Source organism: Molossus molossus, unplaced genomic scaffold (genome assembly GCF_014108415.1).
Source record: "Molossus molossus isolate mMolMol1 unplaced genomic scaffold, mMolMol1.p scaffold_m16_p_19, whole genome shotgun sequence".
NCBI lineage: Eukaryota > Metazoa > Chordata > Mammalia > Chiroptera > Molossidae > Molossus > Molossus molossus.
Genome location: NW_023425354.1, coordinates 16,900,524 through 16,919,868, shown reverse-complemented (window position 1 = coordinate 16,919,868; position 19,345 = coordinate 16,900,524). Strand labels below are relative to the sequence as shown.

The 19,345-nt window shown below is 38.1% G+C and overlaps 1 protein-coding gene across 14 annotated transcripts in view; it reads left to right on the top strand.

The window, feature by feature from the left end:
* Positions 1-19,345, top strand: part of BCAS3 (BCAS3 microtubule associated cell migration factor) — a 517,634-nt gene that overhangs the window by 209,913 nt on the left and 288,376 nt on the right. For 10 of the 14 annotated variants that reach the window (XR_004960281.1, XR_004960283.1, XR_004960284.1 and 7 more), the window contains exons 18-21: positions 7,256-7,345; positions 10,371-10,495; positions 12,444-12,609; positions 15,139-15,239. Coding sequence is in view for 9 of the 14 variants with exons in the window: in XM_036268044.1 (XP_036123937.1) it covers positions 7,256-7,345; positions 10,371-10,495; positions 12,444-12,609; positions 15,139-15,239 (482 nt within the window). In the remaining 5 variants the exon portion in view is untranslated. Of the gene's footprint in view, positions 1-2,821; positions 2,867-7,255; positions 7,346-10,370; positions 10,496-12,443; positions 12,610-15,138; positions 15,240-19,345 lie in introns of all 14 variants that reach the window. The other 4 variants (XM_036268041.1, XM_036268039.1, XM_036268042.1 and 1 more) reach the window with 2 other exon arrangements.

Sequence of the window (19,345 nt, the reverse complement as noted above, 5' to 3'; positions counted from 1 at the left end):
GAGAGACACATCGAGTAGTTGCCACTCACATGACCCCAACTGGGGCTGGGGACAAACTGCAACCGAGGTACAGGTCCTTAGCAGGAAATGAACCCGGGACTTTCTGGTCCGCTGGCTGACGCTCTAACCGCTGAGCCAAACCGGCCAGGGCTATTTTTCTTTCTTTATTTTTAGAAAGAGAGGAAGGGAGAGGGAGAGAGAGATAGAAACATCGATGAGAGAGAACATCAATTGGCCGCCTCCTACATGCCCTCCCCCGCCCCCCCTAGATCCAGCCCACAAGCTGGACGTATGCCCTGTCTGGGAATTGAACCGGCGACCTCCTGGTGCACGTGTTTATGCTCAACCACTGAGCCACGCCAGCCAGGCTAGAAGATTATTTAAAGCTTGTATTTAATTTGTTTTTGTAATATATATTTCCTTTTTATATATAAGGACATCTAAACCTGGATAAAGGTATTTACTGGCTGTCTAGGTGGAGAACATCCGCTGGTCTTTTGAAATGTAGAAACTTTAAGGTTTTGGTTTATTTTTGTTTGGTTGGTTGTGGAAGTCATAAAGAACTAAGATAAAACTTTCAGATTCTTTACAGTGAATGAGTTGTGGTCTGATAGCTGGGACGAGAGGGAGGCTGTCCAGCGTCAGTACCGTATACATGAAAGAGCACCTTGTGCCTGATGTTCCAGATCACAGGCCCTCCTGTCAGAGTTGTTTGAACTATTTGATTATTTCAGGTGTTCTGTGGCATGAAGAAAACGAAAGGAAGTTGGGTCCTATGAGCCAGTAATAACCTCTTCATTTGGGAGGTATTTGCGGGCATATGGAAACGTATTGAACCTTGCATTTCCTGATCATTTCTACATGGCATCACCATGTTGTTGAGAGATCGGAATCTTCACGTGGTCTCAGCTATTTAAATCCGTGTTTGTATTGGTGCCCAGTGCGCTGCAGTAGTATTTTTTTTTTTTTTTTTAATCCTCACCTGAGGATATTTTTTCATTTTTTGTTCAGATAGAGCGGGAGGGAGAGAGAGGAAGTGAGAGAGAGAAACATCAACGTCAAAGGGACACTTCGAGTGGCTGCCACCTGCATGACCCAACCAGGGCTGGGGACAAACTGCAACCGAGGTACGTGCCCTTAGCGGGAACTGAACCCAGGTCTCTCTGGACCGCAGGCCGACACTCTAAACCGTTGAGCCAAACTGGCCAGGGCTGCAGTAGCATTTTGTTTCTGATGTTATTAATGACTCATGAACTCAGAAAAGGGGATTATAACTTACTTTTTCATTAAGGAAATAGAATAGAATGCAGTTTTGCTACTGGCTCAGCAAACATAGCTTTGGTATTACCTGTCAGAAATTTGGTGCTAAGCCCCACCCAGACCTGCCCTGTTAGAATATGCATTCATCTTCATTGTATCTAAATCCTAACGTGAATGTTTACAAAACATTGGCATAGAAAAAAATAAAGTTGATTACAAACAAAAACACACTCATTAATTGTTGTTTCAATTTGTGTTTTTTATGTACACACCAACTTGCACCTGAAAATACATTTCTGTGGGTCACAGTAACAACAGAAGTTTGAAATCTATCATTTTAAATGAATGATGACACTGTGTCTCTGGTTGTGGTCTTTCCATTAACTTCGAGAGAGAGCTCCTTGCTTTGCATTGTCATCATCTGGAAAGTTTCTTTTTCTTCAGTATCTCAGTTGTTTCATCTCACTCTTCTTCTCCTTAGTATCTCTTACGACTCCTTTGTTCCCTTCCTGTCTTCTGTGCTTCTGTCCTCAGAATGGTAATTAGTGTTGTGAAAACATTATCCTCAGGTTTCAGTTTGTAGTCAAATTTACACAATTCACTGGGAGATTAATGCCAATTAGCAGGGTTTTTGAAATGTCCCTACCTCCACCAAAATTGAAGGAGAAAATATCTAAGTTTTGCCAGTGCGCTTTCCTTTTCGATTTGTTATGTCCTCTTCCCAAATGCCAGAGGCTACTGCCACATTGTGTTCTGGGTATAATTAAATCAGTCTTCTTTGTGTGCAAATAGGCATAGCACGGCCTAAGTACTGTGAACAGAGTATTAAGAAGAAATATGTGTAACACTGAAGTCTGACTCTGAATCCCCTGTTGTACAGTTTGGCTTGCATTTATGGATTGCAGCCTAGGCCAATGGAGGCCAGGTAGAGGAAGCTTATCTCTAGTATTACTACTAAGAGGAAGGCCAGTTTCCTGGAGTGTGACCCTAAATGAAAATAAATCATGCTACTTGTATTTAGTGTTTGTTCCTTTGACCAGCAATATGCAGTTCAAGTTATTAGAAATTAGCAGCTTAGAAATAGGCGCCTCCTTTCAGTGGCTCTGAGACGGCAACCTGTGAAGAGTGGACAATGCGTACAGAATTGTTTATTGTTATCTTTAGCTCGTTTTAAACATGTGTCACACAACCACACATCTGTTGCTACTGATCCCACTCCTTTCTCCATTCGATTATTCCATTTAACTTGTACTTTCTTTTAAAGGATTTCAGAAGTGACATTTATTTTACCTTGGAACCCTACAGGGTTGCTCCAGAAAAGGGGGAGAAACAGAACATTTTGAAATCTCTAAGCCTATGAAAATGAACGGGCGTGCTACTACACATCATTCTCATGGGTTCTATCAGGCTCACTAGTTTCTTCAGCAGAATTACCAGTGATTACTAATTTTTTTTCAGTTATTTGATCCATACTCGATAACAGTATGATATACATGTATTTGTTAATGTTAAATGAGTTTTCCTCTAATTTGTTGTGCATTTTCCCCCCTTTTCCACGAAGGCCTTATCTGTTTGGAGCGGGGTGTTTTTCCATAAAAGCTCCATGGTGAGTCCCAGTTCAGTCCCGCATGCCTACTTCATTTGTTGTTCTCGGAAAAGACCTGTTCTGTACTGTTGTTTCCAGTTGCATGGCCTGGTCACAGAGATGCACCGAAGTACTGAATAATCTGGAGATGGGACACAGATATTGATGTTTACGCTTTAAAAGAACAGTTTTCTTGGGTTACTTCAGTTCTTGTTAAGTCTAATTTTAAAAAATCACAAATTGATATGAAAGAAAAATAGGAAGAGTTCTCTCATAATGCCAGTGTATGAGGCAAGACTAACACCCAAGTTCAAGGCTTTGAGTATTATAGTCATAGAAGCTCCCTACATATCATGCTGAACATTGGAAGACATGATTTATTTTGAAATATAAATATATTTAAAGTATGCTAAAAATACCTTATACAGTTTTACTGCATTTTATTTGGTACCAAAGGAACAAGAGTCACTTCGGGTCTGAGTACTCTTGGTGTTTAAGGAGCTACAAAATGAGGAAGTTTGTGTTTCATATGAAAACTCCTAAATAATTTATTATTTTGAGTTCATAGCCCCTACTTACCATAACTTACTTACTTTGGAAAATTCTTACACAACAATGCATAAACTACAACCTAGTCTTAGACACGATGAACACTTGATAAAAAGAGGTAAAGTAGGATGTGTTTAGAACCTGGAATACTGTGCTTAACATAATGGTTAAAAGTCAGGGCTCCCGAGTCAGACTGCTAGATCTTAAACCTCAGCTCGTGCACTTTCTACTGACGTGAGCTTGGGTGATGTTCCGAAACCTTTTTGTGTCTTGGTTTTCTTTTCTGTTAATGGAGTTACCAGTAGCACCTACCCCATAGGTTCATTGTGAAGATTAAGTGAACTGCCAATGTAAATTGCTTAGAACAAGTAAGAACTCAGTAAGAGCTCAATAAATGTTAGCTGCTACTATTATCATTCTCTTCCTTATTTGAAGGGAAAATATCATTTTTGAAAAGACACTTTAAATCAGATTTTTTTTTTTTTTTGCTTTTTGCTTTTAAGAGTAAGTGAGGCAAAAGGAAGTTTTGGGCAATGTAAGTTATATCCATTTTATAGATTTACTCAGAATACTTAAAGGAGTTCTGCATATATATATATATTTATATATTTCTCATAACTGCTACTGGGAGGTGTTCATATTGTCTCATTACATTAGAAAAAAAATCTTTCAAAAAATTTTCTCTTATTGGACAAAAGGAAGCTTAACTACCACTTTAAGGTACAGTATAATTAGACACAAGCTAATTTCAGTGTTCATATGCCACAGGAACATCTGAAAATTTCATTAATAGATAAGAATAGGGTGACAAAGATAAAAATTTCCTTCGTGAAATGTAGCATCAAAATTAGGACACAGATCTTGAAACAATTGTAAACAAATTCAGGTCATAAATGAATGAAAATTCCGTGAAAGTCCATCTTCATCCTTTTTGTTAAAGAGATTTCTTCAAAAAAAAACAAATAAGATACATGAATCTTACTTAGGAGCTCACAGTGAGCAGTCGATTTTTAAATGCCAGATTCAACATATGACAAAATGTCTTTGCAGACTAAACTTAGAATTAAATTCCATCTTAAGATAAATGTCTCATTCTAAGTACAAAGAAAAGAGTTTTAGCATGTTAATAAAGATTGAAGTTTTAGCATAGAAGTAAAGACGGAGTAACAAATGTTGTATGTTAAATAAGAAAAGTCCATTCCTTCAACAGCTTATGTGCTCCTCAAATTTAAGCAAAAGCACTTGTCAACCAGAAATGATTTGAGGTTGAAACAAGATTAAAAGAGCCAGATTAAAGAAAGGGATATATGAAATATAGTAGACTTTTAAATCATTGCCTGTCTTTTAGAAGACTGCTTTGTGGTTTGTTTGATGCCATCGTTAGCTCACAAGAAAGTCGTTTTTAGTCACTTACGCTAGCCTACAAGACCCTCCGTTCACATGCGTGCCTTCGCGAGGGTGCATGTTTTTCCCATTAAGGTCTTAATGAAACCTCAAATTAAGGCAGCAAAACGAATATAAATTTGACAACTTCCATGTTGTTTATAAGAGCTTCTTTGTTTTAACGGTTTTTTACTATTTTTCCATGATATTTAGCATGCAACTTGAGAATATTCTATTTACTGTTCTGAAAGAAAACATGCTAACTAAATGTTTATAGCACTTCCAGTTGTAGGGTCATATTTGTCTTTTAGAAGAATATGAAATTTTTACAGTTGCTCTTAAAAATGTTACATTTCATACAAAATTTTTATTATAGTCAAGTGGCAACATTTATATTTAAGATTTTGCTTTGGATAGATCACAACATCTACTGATTTTTCATTCCATGATAAACTGGTTTAATTGTTGAAGTTCATGCAGTTGCAGGTGAGTCAGGTGGAAAGAATGTCTTTCCTTTTGATAACAAAGCAAACTGCTGGAAACGGCACTGTGTGGGCATCTTCGGCGTTGCAGCTGTCCCATCTGATCAAGGGCTGTGTGTCCTCTAGACTATTTGAGTTTCAATGACTGTGTAACATAAAGTAAAATAATCACAGGACAGACTTTTTAATACAGAAATTTTAAGAGACATACCACTATGAATTTTGCTTTCAATATTACAAGTAACATTTATTGAGCACCTAATGCGCATGGAGTATTGTGTCTAAGCTCCTGCTATTTTTGAATTGCTAATCAAAAGAAAACACACACACACACACACACACACACACACACTCACACAGCAGAGTGTGGACAAAAGGTAGTCCATTTGAATATCTCCGTTACATATAACCTGTGTTTGTATTATATAAGCTGAATTTTAAAGAAAAATTAAAACTTACATATCAACTTATATTTAAAGTTTTAATTAGCATTATCTGAGAATGTTCATTTGATCTTTATATAAATCCTTTAAACTATTTTGTTCTTTAGAGAATATTAAAAATATAATTTCATTATTGGAAGGAAAGATTTATATGGAGAAGAGAATCTTTTATCTGCAACATTCACATAAATCTGTTAGCTCTTTAAGAACAATTTGTGATAGAATAATTTTAGATATAGTATTACTATCTTTAAAATACTTTCAGTTTTCCTCTTAGTTCTTCTTTTAGAGAAATGAAGTTGAAAGTGAGAGAAAACTTCTAAATTCCTTTTGAAGCTTAATCACAGTGAGGAATAGAAGGAAAATGACTTCTTTATCACAAAGACATGATGCCACGTGTAATTCTTACATCAGTGTTGTATCTAGCCTTTCAGCTGAAATATTGACTGTGCCCTTATGTTTTAGAAAAGGAAAGAAACGGTGCTTCTGTCTCCGTTTAGCCCTCTTCATGCTGGTGTCCTGAACGAGGCAGCAGACCTCTGCTGCTCTTCGTGCCATCCACAGAGGCACGGCTTCTGCCCTGTTCTGTACTGCTCGGCGAAGTTATCCACACGGGCATCATTTTACTGTAATTTTAAAGCAGGTATCAATAGAGTTTTACTCGTTTTTGGTTTTCTCTTTGCAGTAATGTTGGAGGAAAAAAACATGCAAGAGAAATTCAGTATGTTAATCTGATTGGATTACACAATACAGTAAAAGCCCATGGTTAACTTCAATAGTCTTTGTAAATAATTTTCAAGATGTTGTAATGGTAATGTCCTCAGAACTCCTGATGGCAGTAAAAATGACTCCCATTGTATGACTAGCCGGTCAAGTCTCCTAGAAGAGATGACAAGAAGTTAAACTCCTGGGTTTTAATTTAACAACTTATTTGTTTTGTTTCTTTTACTTTTGATTTTGTTGCTATTGTGTGTCAAGGTTAGTAATTACAATGTCTTAATGATCATTATTTTGCCTGATATGGTGACAGTTGAGTTCACTTCATTTTTCTTTTGCGTTTTGCACACAGTTAAGCCAAATATTTGTTTTTCTTTTTGAACGTAGGGTCATTTATGATGGGCTCCAGGGAGTAAAGAGCATGAGTTCTCAGTAGGAAGGAGTCCATCAGCACTGTTAGTATGTTTCCTTCTCCTGTGTAACCACAGTCAGCACAGTTGAACTCTGGACACCCATATACATTGACATTTCATTTTTTATATCATATTCCTAATTTAATAAAATAATAAATAAACGAGAGAAGGCCTCCAAATACCCAGAGGTTGTTTTTGTTTAAACTTGCACGTGTTTTGTGATGGGATTTATGAAGTCCCTTTCAGAGGATAAATGGAGATGTTGAGAGGAAGAAAGAAAAAAAGGGCTAGCATTGGAATGCTTTCCAGTCTACAGGTGAACAAGATTTACAAGGCTAGCTCTCTTCACTTTTATTTCTTTCACATACATGTCATTTTTCAGTGTTTTATCTTTCTGCTAACAAACTTTTTTTTTTGCAATAGATACATTCTGGGTCATTGCGGAGAAGTTCAATTTCGCTTCCACCCCACATTCCTTGACTTGGTCTTTTTAAAACTTTGGATGAAGGACAAGTTGAGTCCAAGTTAAATTTTCTTCCATTGGTTATCTTACATAGAAAAGACTTTATTAATAGTAATCTTTAGATAATTTCTCCTTTATATTTTTTCTAGAAGTCTCATCTATACACGCACATATGTTTATGTTCTATTTTGCTTAACTACCATATTCCTTCCAAAATATAGGCTGATGATAGAGATACCTTGTTATGAATATGTTCATCAGCTATGCTCCCGTACCTAACTCACAGCATTATGTCACGTAGGAGGTAGCAAGTTATTTTCAGGGATGAAAACTCCTTTTACTACATATTGAACACAAACGTTTTTTACTAGTGTGATTTATTAAGGCCCCATCTGAGGAATAGGAATAAAAATGATAATTACATAATTTTAAGCATACTTTTACCATAAATTATATATTCTCTGCAGGAGATAAGGAGTTTATGTAAAACGATACTGTTTTGATGCTTTTTAATTGTGTGCTCAGAAGCTGAGTTATATGCAACATCAAAGAAGCATATGAGGTTTTAGCTTTTGACATTGGCTGATTAGACTGTAAGCTAATAAACATACAGAATATATTTTTGCATGGCCAGAGAGTAAACTGATGTCCTGTCATATCCCTCCTCTTTATTGTTGTTATAGAGGGCGCTCTCTGCACAGGAGCAGCTGTTTTTCAGTCTGTTTAGGACGCATACTCTAGACTCTCCATGCTTGCTCTTAAGAAGTGGTGTGCTCACTTGTTTTCGACCTTGTTGCTTACCACATGATTGAAAAAAACAAAAATAAGATTCAGTAATTTGCAAAGAGCTTTGAATTATGTCCTTGTGAAGCTTGTCTGTTCGTTGCAGTCTTACTGTTTCCTGATGGTGATTCTAGTAAAATCACCTGGTCACACAATTGGAGGCACTTTTCAAAAAATTCTGCAAAGGGTTTTCTCTCTCTCTCTCCCCTCCAACCTCTCTAAGCTTTTAAGGGTTAACAGGAATTAACAGCTCTCTGCTAGTAGTTCAGGGATGGACATAAAGGCTTTGAAGGAGAGTTTACATTTTAATGTAGTACAAGCAGAGCATCTTAACCAGGAAGGACAGTGCTGATGCCCGGTGCTCAGGATGGTGCACCTTTGTTCGGATGAAGGGGGGGGGGGGGCTCGTTTTTTCTGTTGGTAGCTCCTTTGCAGTTGTGCAAAAATTAACTGAACTTGTGTGAAACTGTTTGTAGGATCAGGTTCATTTCCTCACAGAAACTTAAAAAAAAATGTCTTTATTCCCTGGCAGTGGAATTGTGATTGTGACTGGTGTTGGTATGTAGGCATGGATGCGATCTTAATGGGTAATGATATGGTGTGCTTAAGAAATACTGTTGATGGAAGAGGCGGCCTGTTCATGTATGCGGTGTGCGTACCGTGGATGTGGTAGCAAGACAGAGACCAAAAAGACCAATCGCAGTGGCCTCGGACCAGACTTCCTGCTCTTCCTGTCAGAAAGATGGCAAAACAGAAGGCCTGGCAGTAAAATATGAGAGAGGCCGTTTCAGGTGTCATGAGGACCTGGAAACTGAGATTACCGAAGCAAAGTCTAATTTTGAAAAAACGAGGCCTAATGTAGAAGAGAGAGGTAGCATGGCCGAGTATGATGGTAAGGGAGAGGACTGCCCTTGGAGCCTGTGCACTTTACCGACGCTGCTTCCTGCACCCGAGCGTGCACGAGAGTGTCCTGGGGGCTCCTTAAAATAAGCACATTTTGAGGCCCCACCCCCAGAATTGTCTGACTCTAGGTCTGGGGTGTGGCCGGATGAATATCTGCATGTTCGGAAGTCCCAAGGTGGTACTACTAGCCAGGGAGTACGCTTTGGGAACAAACACAGTCATCCTTCAAAGATCCCTATGAGGGAGGCATTACTATTTTTATTTTATATACTGGCAGTCTGAGCTCTGAGAGGTGAAATAATTTAACCAAAAGTCACACGGCTAATAAGTGGTAGCATTGGGATTCAGATTCAGGTTTCTTCCTGACTCCAAAAACCGATCCTTCTCCACCCAACCATACTTCATTAAAAGAGAAAGAGAGAAAGGATAGTGAGCAACACAAGGTAGAAATAATGTTACTTGACACTGGAGAGTGACCGGCAGAGCCGGCCATCCAGCCCCGTCCTCTGGCCAGCGGGGCTGCGATCCTGACCAGTGTGCAGCGAGCCTCTTTTCTGGTCTGTGAGTCAGAGGAAATAACGCCGTTTATCGAAGGCAAGACTGCTAGTGAGCTCTGGGGAAACCATTGACCCATCTAAAGAACGAACATACAGGATTTGAAAGAAGAGGAAAGGTTGGTATTAGAAGTTGATGGTATGAAAGCCAATTTGGAGAAAACAGGAAAGCAAGTGCTTTTTAACGGTAGTTTTGAAAATAGCAGCAGTTACTTAATGTGTTCTCAAACATGTGAAAAACAGAACAAAAATAGACCTTTTCACAAATCTACGAAGAAAACAAAAGGAAGATCAGTGAATTTAATTGCATTACGTCATTAGATCTTCCCACACGTTGTCTGCCTCTCAGCACTGTGGCTGAGAGCATTTTCAGGGTTTCATTCTGCATCACCTCATTCTTTTCATCGTGCTGTCTCCATTCAACTGAGTTGTCAATCCCACATCTTATACATCAAAACGAAGTGGTAAACTATTTTATCATCGTGAGATGTGTATGCTGGTTCTGTTGTTCCCCTTTGAAATCTCTGGGGAATTGTTACCCATCTGAAAAGAAGTGACTTGGATTTCACCAGCACATACTTTAGAAAGGAGTTAATTTTTATTGGTCTTATAAGTTGCTGTTCTGATAATGCCCTGGAACCTTGAACTAATTTTATACTTTTACTATGGAACACAGCCTCACACCACCAGTTATTAAGGCAAAATGCATGTCCACATTAGAGGGTTGGAATACGTGTGGTGGAATTTTAAGAAAGAGTTGTCATTATCTCAAGGACTGTGAGTTCCTCATGGTAATTTTTTTTTCTTTTTTTTTACTATCATTTTATTTTTTAAGCAAAGTTAAGTCACCTCCACAAATTTCCCCCAGCAAGTCGATGGGCGGAGAATTCTGCGTGGCTGCAGTGTTCGGGGCGTCCAGGTCGTGGTTTGCAAATAACGCAGGTCTGAAACGAGAAAAAGGTGCGTATTCTCCTGAGGCTTAACCCGGACATTTGTAATGTTTGTTTCCTGAGGAAAAATCGTAGCTGTTCTCTAATCATCTTGAAGCCAACATTTTAGAATCCGATTTTTCCATTCACTAAGCATGTCTCTTCCCAGCTGCTCAAGCCTCATCAAGGAGAAAGGCTCTCCTTAGATTGCCCATGGAGTGTTTTTATTTTGCTTTGTTCGACGATGTACAGGGGTTCTCAATGCTGTCAACTCCAGTCCATTATAAGTATGTAGTTTTTATATTTTTGACGAGCTAATTTCACACCTTCTCTGAGGTGTGGAGAGGAAAACCTTGTTATCTCTACTTTAGAGATGAAGTTGAGACCAGCACGTTTAAATATCTTAGCTAAAAGCACTAGGTAGTAAGTGATGGTATCAGAGTTTAAAACTGGGTTTTCTAATGCAAAGTCTTGCCTTCAAAAAGAAAAATCAGCAACAACTTTGTCATGTTACAAATTAAAAGATAAAAACAGGCTGCCACTCAGAAATAAGGGTCATCTTCTATGGTGACCATTGCTTCTTTGAATATATCTATATATAGTTTTTTAAAATCCCTTTTTTGAGCATCAGGATCCATACCTAAAATGTTTATGTACTTACTATTTAATATGTGATTGCTAATTAATTCTGTGTAGAAGAGAATTCCTACACTCATGGGCCAAGTATTTAATTTTGAGTAAGGTTCCCCCTTATTCTAGTTTATTAAAGTGGGTCACAAACTGAGTGCTGGTGCGGCACCTCTTTGCAGAGGTCCACAGGCTGTATTGTTCGTGGCAGAATGGCTCTCCTTTGCGCTTAGTACTGGCAGCCAGACATCAGCCTTTCCCTTGTTATCACCTTTCAGAGCCCCTTTCCTTGGAAATTGGATCTCAGGCACAGCAGGTTCCTTACCTGAGTGGGAGAGGATACAGTACAGTATGCAAGCCTTCCATTTTCTTATCCCATCTTTATTTTTTTGTTACCTCCTTAGCTTTACTGATGCTATCGAGATGACTTTTTGTTGCTAGTTAAAACCCTCTGTGAAGCTCAATTTCAAATGCTTCTCCCTTCTGTTCTAATTACCCTTTTAACTTGCTACTCCTTTGTGTCCCACTGACTGGTCATTAGCCATTTTCTCAAATCAGCTGTAATTAATTCCTCTGGCACGGAGATAAGGTGACCCACCCAGCATTCAGGACTGATTTTATATGCTCCTAGGTTTACCGTAAAACCGAGATAGAGGACTGGACCTGTTTTGGTACTGAGGACATGTGTACTCCTTATAAAGTCATTTGATTAGATCCATATTCAGCACCTGACCTCAGAGTATGACTGGTCTTCATTCACCAGGGAGGCCAGAGAGAAAAGAAGAAGGAGGATTTGGGAGAGGAGGATGTGTGTGTTTTTCATTTGTTTATTTGTTTGAATCCAGAAATTCTAAAGAGAAAGTTTGCTGAGAGAGAGTAGATGAGAAGTTGAGCTGATTTGGACATACGAAGAGCTCTCATGCACTTGAGTTAGGTGTTGCTAAATCAGCCCATCCATTGACCCTTTGCAGTCAGTCCTTCCCTGCCCCAGCTGAGAGCATGCATTGTTCATAATATGGGACAAATTGTATTGCAGACAAATACAAAAGACCGAAAAATACTGTTTCACTATATTAGAAGTTTGGGTATATTTATATCATTCTTGAAATACATTGCTTAAGATTTATAGAATATTTTGACTGCACAGAGATTTTTATGTTCATTAGTATATTAATTATTAGTTCATTAATAAGGGGCAACCTTTAGGCAAGGGGCAGACACCATGTGAAAAAAATCCCAGCTCTCTTATTTTCTCTCAGCAGCCTCAGAAACAGACTAAAAGGTCAATAACTTTAAAAGATATGACGCGCTCATTGTATGTCATTGTTAAACACCTGTATTTCTGTTTGTAGATCAGTCCAAACAAGTTGTAGTTGAATCTCTCTACATTATTAGCTGCTACGGGACCTTAGTAGAGCACATGATCGAGCCGCGACCGCTTAGTACTGCCCCCAAGATTAGCGATGACACCCCACTGGAAATGATGACATCACCTCGAGCCAGCTGGACTCTGGTTAGGTAGTACCTCCTTTCTTTATTCTCTTATTTTGTTCGTTTGTTTATAAAATTAAAAAGAAAATAACAGCAATATACAACTTTCATTTTTCTCCCTAACAGCTTTATTGAGGTATAAACTTTTAAGAGTGTACAATTTGATAAGGTTTGATAGCGGTATATAGCTATCAAGTGATAGTGGAAACCATCACCATAATTAACATTATAAATATATCCATAACCTGCAGATGTCTGATACCTCTTCTTTTTTTGTGTGTGAATCCTCACCTGAAGATATTTTTCTATTGATTTTTTTTTTTTTAAACATTGAGTGGAAGGGAGAGAGAGAAAAACATCGATTGGTTGCCTCCCATATGGGGCTGACTGGGGCGGGGGGGGGGGGTGGAATCTGTAGCCCAGCAACATGCCCCTGACCACAATTGAACCCAAGATCCTTTGGTCCAAGGGTGACTAACAGCTGAGCCAAACTAGCCAGGGCTCTAGTACCTCTTTTTAACCTCTTCTTCCTGCCCCTCCTTATCTGTGCCTCACCTGTGGAGCCCCAAGCAACCACTGTCTGCTCTCTGTCACTTAGATTACTTAATGATTTCTAGAAGTTTGTATAAATGGACTCATAGAGTGTGTACCCTTTTTTTGTCTTGCTTCTTTCTCACCTGGCTGAATTACTTTGATTCATCCCTGTTGTGGCATGTATTGATAATTGTTTCCTTTTTTAAATTGAGACATAATTTACACATAATGCAATCTACCCATTTAAAGTGACTTTTCACCAGGTTGTATTCATAACCCCCAGTCAGTTTTCTTTCTTTTTTTTTTTTTTTTAATCCTCACCGGAGGACATTTTTCCATTTTTTTGTTCAGACAGAGTGGGAGGGAGAGAGAGGAAGAGAGAGAGAGAGAGAGAAACATCGATGTGAAGGGACACATTGAGTGGCTGCCACCCGCACGACCAACCAGGGCCGGGGACAAACTGCAACCGAGGTACGTGCCCTTAGCGGGAACCGAACCCAGGTCTCTCTGGACCGCAGGCCGACGCTCCAACCGCTGAGCCAAACCGGCCAGGGCCCCAGTCAGTTTTCTTAATCCCCTAAGGAAACCCCATGCCCATTAACAGTCACTCATTTTACTTCCTGTCTCCATAGATTAGCTTACACAAGACATTTCATATAAATGGAATCATACAAAATGTAACCTTTTGCATCTGACTTCCTTCACTTAGCATAATGTTTCTCAGGTCCATCCACATTGTAGCATGTATCAGGACTTTGTTCTTTTTTTATGTCTGAATAATATTCCATTGCATGGACATACCACATTTTGTTTATTCATTTATCAGTTGCTGGGCATGTCCACTTTTTACCTGTCATGAATAATGCTGCTCTTAACAGTCGTGTACAGATTTTTGTATGGGCACGTGTTTTCAGTTGTCTTTGGTGGCTGCCCTGGAGATTACCTCCTTTGGAACTTTTTTCTCCTTGCATTTTGTGTTACATTTTCTAGGACTTGGGTTTTGTTTTTTGTTTTTAATTTTCCACATACAGAGCTTTAGTTCTTCCCCTTTTTTTCCATTCTCATGCTCAGTGAAAATAGAGAGTACATTGAGGCAACCATGAAAGGGAATAGAAATGAACATAAATAGATTGGAAGGTTTCCTTTAAAGTGATTCCCCAAGATATGAGTTAATACTGTAGAAGTGTTTATTAAGAATCAGAGTCCTTCTTAAAAGTACATAATTGTTAGATTCTTTATAAGCTAATAAGGATAGAGAAGTGAAATCCAGAGTAAAACCTGTTCAGTATAGTGCACAATGAATGGTACAGGAGAGACAGAAATATTGGACCTGACATGTATGGAAGGAAACACACAAAAATGGATATGAAAATGATCCCTTCCCTTTTGACATTTTAAAATATTCTTATATTGATTTTTGAAGGCTCCAGCATTCTTTACTACTTTACTGCTCTAGATTGATCTGATCAATATCTTATTTATCAAGTTATTCATGAGCAGGCAGATCTAATTAAAATTACTGCACCATCATTGTTGAAATAAGTGGCTTATTTTAGAACTCAGATGCTAATTAAGTCTATAATAAGTCAACCATTAACATAACTGTGCTTTTTCCCAACCAATTTTACCTGCTTTAGTCTACTTGAAAATACACACATATTCTAAGAATAGAGAATGTTAACAATGATCAGAAATTAGGTAAAATTAGAACTACTTAGTTGTGACATTTGAAGTCCACGCTTCCTGTCTGTCCGGTATTTTGAATGTCCTGTCTGTCCTGCGGGAGGGTCTTCTGCTTTAAACTAATATTGGCTCGATGTAATTTGTATAACTCACTGCCACCTTTTTATTCTTTCTAAGCAGATGGCCTTATGTTTCAGGTTTCAGCACTCCAACAAGTTCATTTTAATGATTACAAAGATAGTGTGAGTTTATATCAATGTCTGTAAGTGGTGACAGTGATGGTGATTCACATACCATCTATTAAGCTTAAATATTAATATTCGTCTGCTGTTTCCTTAGAACTCCTCAGTGGAATGAATTGCAGCCACCATTTAATGCAAACCACCCTCTGCTCCTCGCGGCAGATGCTGTACAGTATTATCAGCTCCTGCTTGCTGGCCGTAAGTAGATCTTCTTTGCTTCCTTTCGTACAGTATTTTGAGATTTCATCTTAAAATGCTGACTTTTAATGCAACCATGCATATTACCACTGATCCATTGTCCACAGGCCATAAACAGTGCGATGGACGCAGTAAGATATTTACTACAAATCTGAACCGTAAGACTTAGCACGCATTAACATGCCTCTGGCTGTTCCCATTCCTGGCCGTGCGATTCACCCCTGCCATTATATAAGCTGATAGGGAATGTCTGGAGGGCTCCAAAGTGTAAAAACGAAAAGAAGATACTAGGATATAATAAGCATTCATAAAACTTAGTGTCTAGAGCTGACATGAAAAGAATTAAGCACTTTTCACTGTGAAAATTGTATCAGCAGTTATTTTATTTTTTTTGTAGAGTTTTACTTGCAATGATGAAGTTATGATTGAACTCCGTTGGGTTTTTGGTTGTGTACTTCATATCTAAGCCCTTATATTTGTGGAGCTTCATCCAGGTTCTTTTTTAATTAAGGAGAAAATGTACATTGAGCCAGAAACAGCCTTGGGGGGGGGATTTAATACTTATTATACAGTTTTTGGTCATAGAAGAAAAATTATTCACAATTATAATTCAATTTTATAGAATTGGCTGGATCCTTAGTTTAACTTCGTGGCTCTGAGCAGTGCCCGTTTCTCTGTAACTTCCTAAAAATCAACGCTGACACGTTTTTAATGGAGTTTCGTTGTATTGAACTTATTATCTCACTTGGCTGTCTTTATGCAGCATGAAGTGAAATATTTCTAAAACTATTTTATTTTATGTTTATAATGTGTTATGTATTATACTGAAAACAGAGAAAATTTATTGACTTTGCTGTAAAGTTGGCAGACTTGCTCGCTTATATAATTGAACTCACTGATTATTCTAGTCTGTATTTATTGAGCGACTTCTGTGTGTCAGGCACTTGTGATGTAAATGGGAATAGTATGTTGCCTCTGCCCTCAGTGAATTCACTCTTTCGGGAGATAGGTGTGTAATGAAGAAGTGAAATAGAGAGATGGGCGCATCAGGAAGAGTTGGGCTAACATTGGACTCTGAGGGCGGTGAACGTGGCGAAACCTTTACAGAGAGGGGTAGTATGTAAGCAGTCCTCTGGCTCAGAAGCAGAGTACGTAGAAGTTGTTAGGTTCTAGGTTATCTAAGCATATATATATATATATATATATATATATATATACACATACATACACACATTTTTTTTTCTTTATTGATATTAGTGAGAGAGGAAGGGAGAGCGAGATAGAAACATCAATGAGAGATTACATCGATTGACCACGTCCTGCATACCCCCACAGGGGATTGGGCCCACAACCTGGGCATGTGCCCTGACCGGGAATCGAACTGGCGAACTCTTGGTGCATGGGTTGACACTCAACCACTGAGCCACACCAGCCTGGTTATCTAAGTGTATATTCATCTCTATCATATGGATTAAGGGGAAAAAAAGCCATGACATTTATAGAATGTCTAATTAAAATAATGAGAACATTTTCCTCTACCCTCTCCTCATGGGTGAAAATGACTTATTGTTAAAAGACTCTTTCAGAATTAATATTGGTTTATTTGTTTAATCATTTTGATAGGTCTGTTCAGTAGAGAAACAAGTCTCAAATATATGAGAAAAAGATATGGGTAAAATATAAATGCAGTTATCTTTATCCTTTAATTTTTTTGTTCCAGCCAATTAAGCTGGTTGATATTACTTGATTTTAGCAGCTCAAATCACCTTAGTACAGTTCTTAGAACTACAAAAATCCCCAGGTGCGTAGTTTAAGAACCACCACTGTAGGCAGTAGCAAGCCATCAGATATGGCCCCATCAGACTGCATTTTAGGAAGATCACTCTGCAGTCTTGTGATAGGTGGTTCAGAAGAGCTGGGGGGTGGGGGGTGGGGGGTGGGGCGGCTGATCCTGGAGCAGGATGAGAGGGCTCTAATTAAGGCTGTATTACAGAGAAGACAGGACAAATCTGTGAGACAGAGCAGAGTTGGAATAGAAAGAAATTAGAGATAATTTGAAAGAATGTAGTCACTGATGATTCTATGGTTTCTAATTAAAAAATATAAGATAATGCATTTCATGTTGGACCGTTTGACTATCAGATGGGCTAGCAATAGGATAAGGATGAAAAGGCCTGGGTTCTAGTTCCAAACCATTTCTCAATAGCTTGATACATTCAATGCTTACTGAATTGACCTGGGAAAGTTGTATTCACAGAGAGAATAATGGCATGATGACATAAAATGAGCACGCCATAATATTTTAAAAAGTTATGGACCTTTTAATCTGTTCCTGGGGCTGCTGAGAGAAGATAAGAGGGCAGGAATTTTTTTCACATGGTGGCTGCCCCTGGCCTCAAGGTTGCCCCTAATTAGGTATATACTAATAAACATAAACATCTCTGTGCAGTCAAAATATTTTGTAAATCTTAAGCAATGTATTTGAAGAATGATATAAATATACTCACATTTTTAACATAGTGAAATAGTATATACATTTAAACATCATTCTGTATCTTTGTTTCTTATCTCAAAAGTGCATATTTTCAAATAGTAGATTTCCGGGCCTTATAATGGAATACCTGTCCTGGGCACCTGATTTGACCATGGTGTAAAATCTCTTTATTTAAGTGATGGACCAGAATTAATATGCTTTTTCTTGTGAACTGTTACTACAGATGTAATCTAATAGGTCAAAAAAATACCTAAAAGACAGGTAATTTCGTAATAATTATTATACTGTTACTTTACATTGAGAGCAGAGACACAGAATTCATCTGGATTTTAGTCATGTTTTCTTAAATAAAGAAAGGCCATTTGATTGAGAGTCCAGAATTCATCTGGATTTTGAAGTCATGTTTTCTTACATAAAGAAAGGCTATTTGATTGAGAGAGAGTCCTGAACATGCCAGTGTAGTACATGATTGAAGCAATTAAATATACAAAACATGGACATCTGCATCAGAGCCATGAAAGCCTGGAATACAATTGGTAAAAGCAATGCTGGAGCCAGTTTAGAGAGAATGCCTTTACCTGCCCATCTACTGAGCCTTTCATGCAAGTAGAGCCTCATTAAGGAAACTTGCTTACTACCTTCTTGCCTTCTCTCCAGTGCTAATTACTAAAGCCTGTTGAAACAATGTGACCTCCTGAAACACAAGTATCCCATAGCTGATGCTGGGAAGTTTTTTGTTTTACTTAAACCATATTGAAAATCACTTCTTCTTTCCTAACTTGAAGACGATTGATAACTATATTACTAAAAGTATTTTCAAATATAACCATTTGGGGTAAAACTCGAATGTTACCTTCACAAACGTTGCAATCATTTTCTTTGGTTGCATTTGAGTCTGTGGATCCAGTGAAGCAGACTTGTGCAAACTCCAGAAATTATAATAATAGTCATAGACAAAGAATGATGGGAATGGAAAAGGGAAAGAGAGAGCAGGATGTTTAGCAAGGAATCCCCAGTCCGCTCCCAGTCCTGTAATCGTAACAGATACACTGCTCATGGATAAACAGTTCTGCGTCTGTGGCAAAGGGTGGCTGGCAGGGCAGGGAAAGGAAAGAGAGCCTTCCTGAAACACTAAATACCTTACCTAACTTTATTATTCTTTTTTGTTTGTTTGTTTGTTTGTTTGTTTGTTTTTTATTTATTTTTTTCTGTCTTACCTAACTTTAAAATGAAGGAAGTAAAAATGCCAAATTTTGCATTTGTAACTGTAGTCACATTTCCTACCTATACTAATTGAATCGAATGCTATAAAATTGAGGAATTGGGTGTGTCATTGAATCATACTAGATGCTCCTTGCAGAGGTCCCTGTGGAGGCAGGGAGAACTCTTTGTTATTAGGTTGAGCCGTAGGAATTGCTGATTTTCGTGTCAGTTTTTTAAAAAGTTAAATATCAGCAAAATCGATTAATTTATATGTGCCAAGTGGATGTAAGAGGGCAGTCTAATCTTGGTATATAGCTCAATAGTGGTAAAAGTTGAGAATTTATTATCAAAAAATGTTTTTCCTCAGTCATAAGTAATCTTGGGAATAGTTTATACAAATATTATAGCA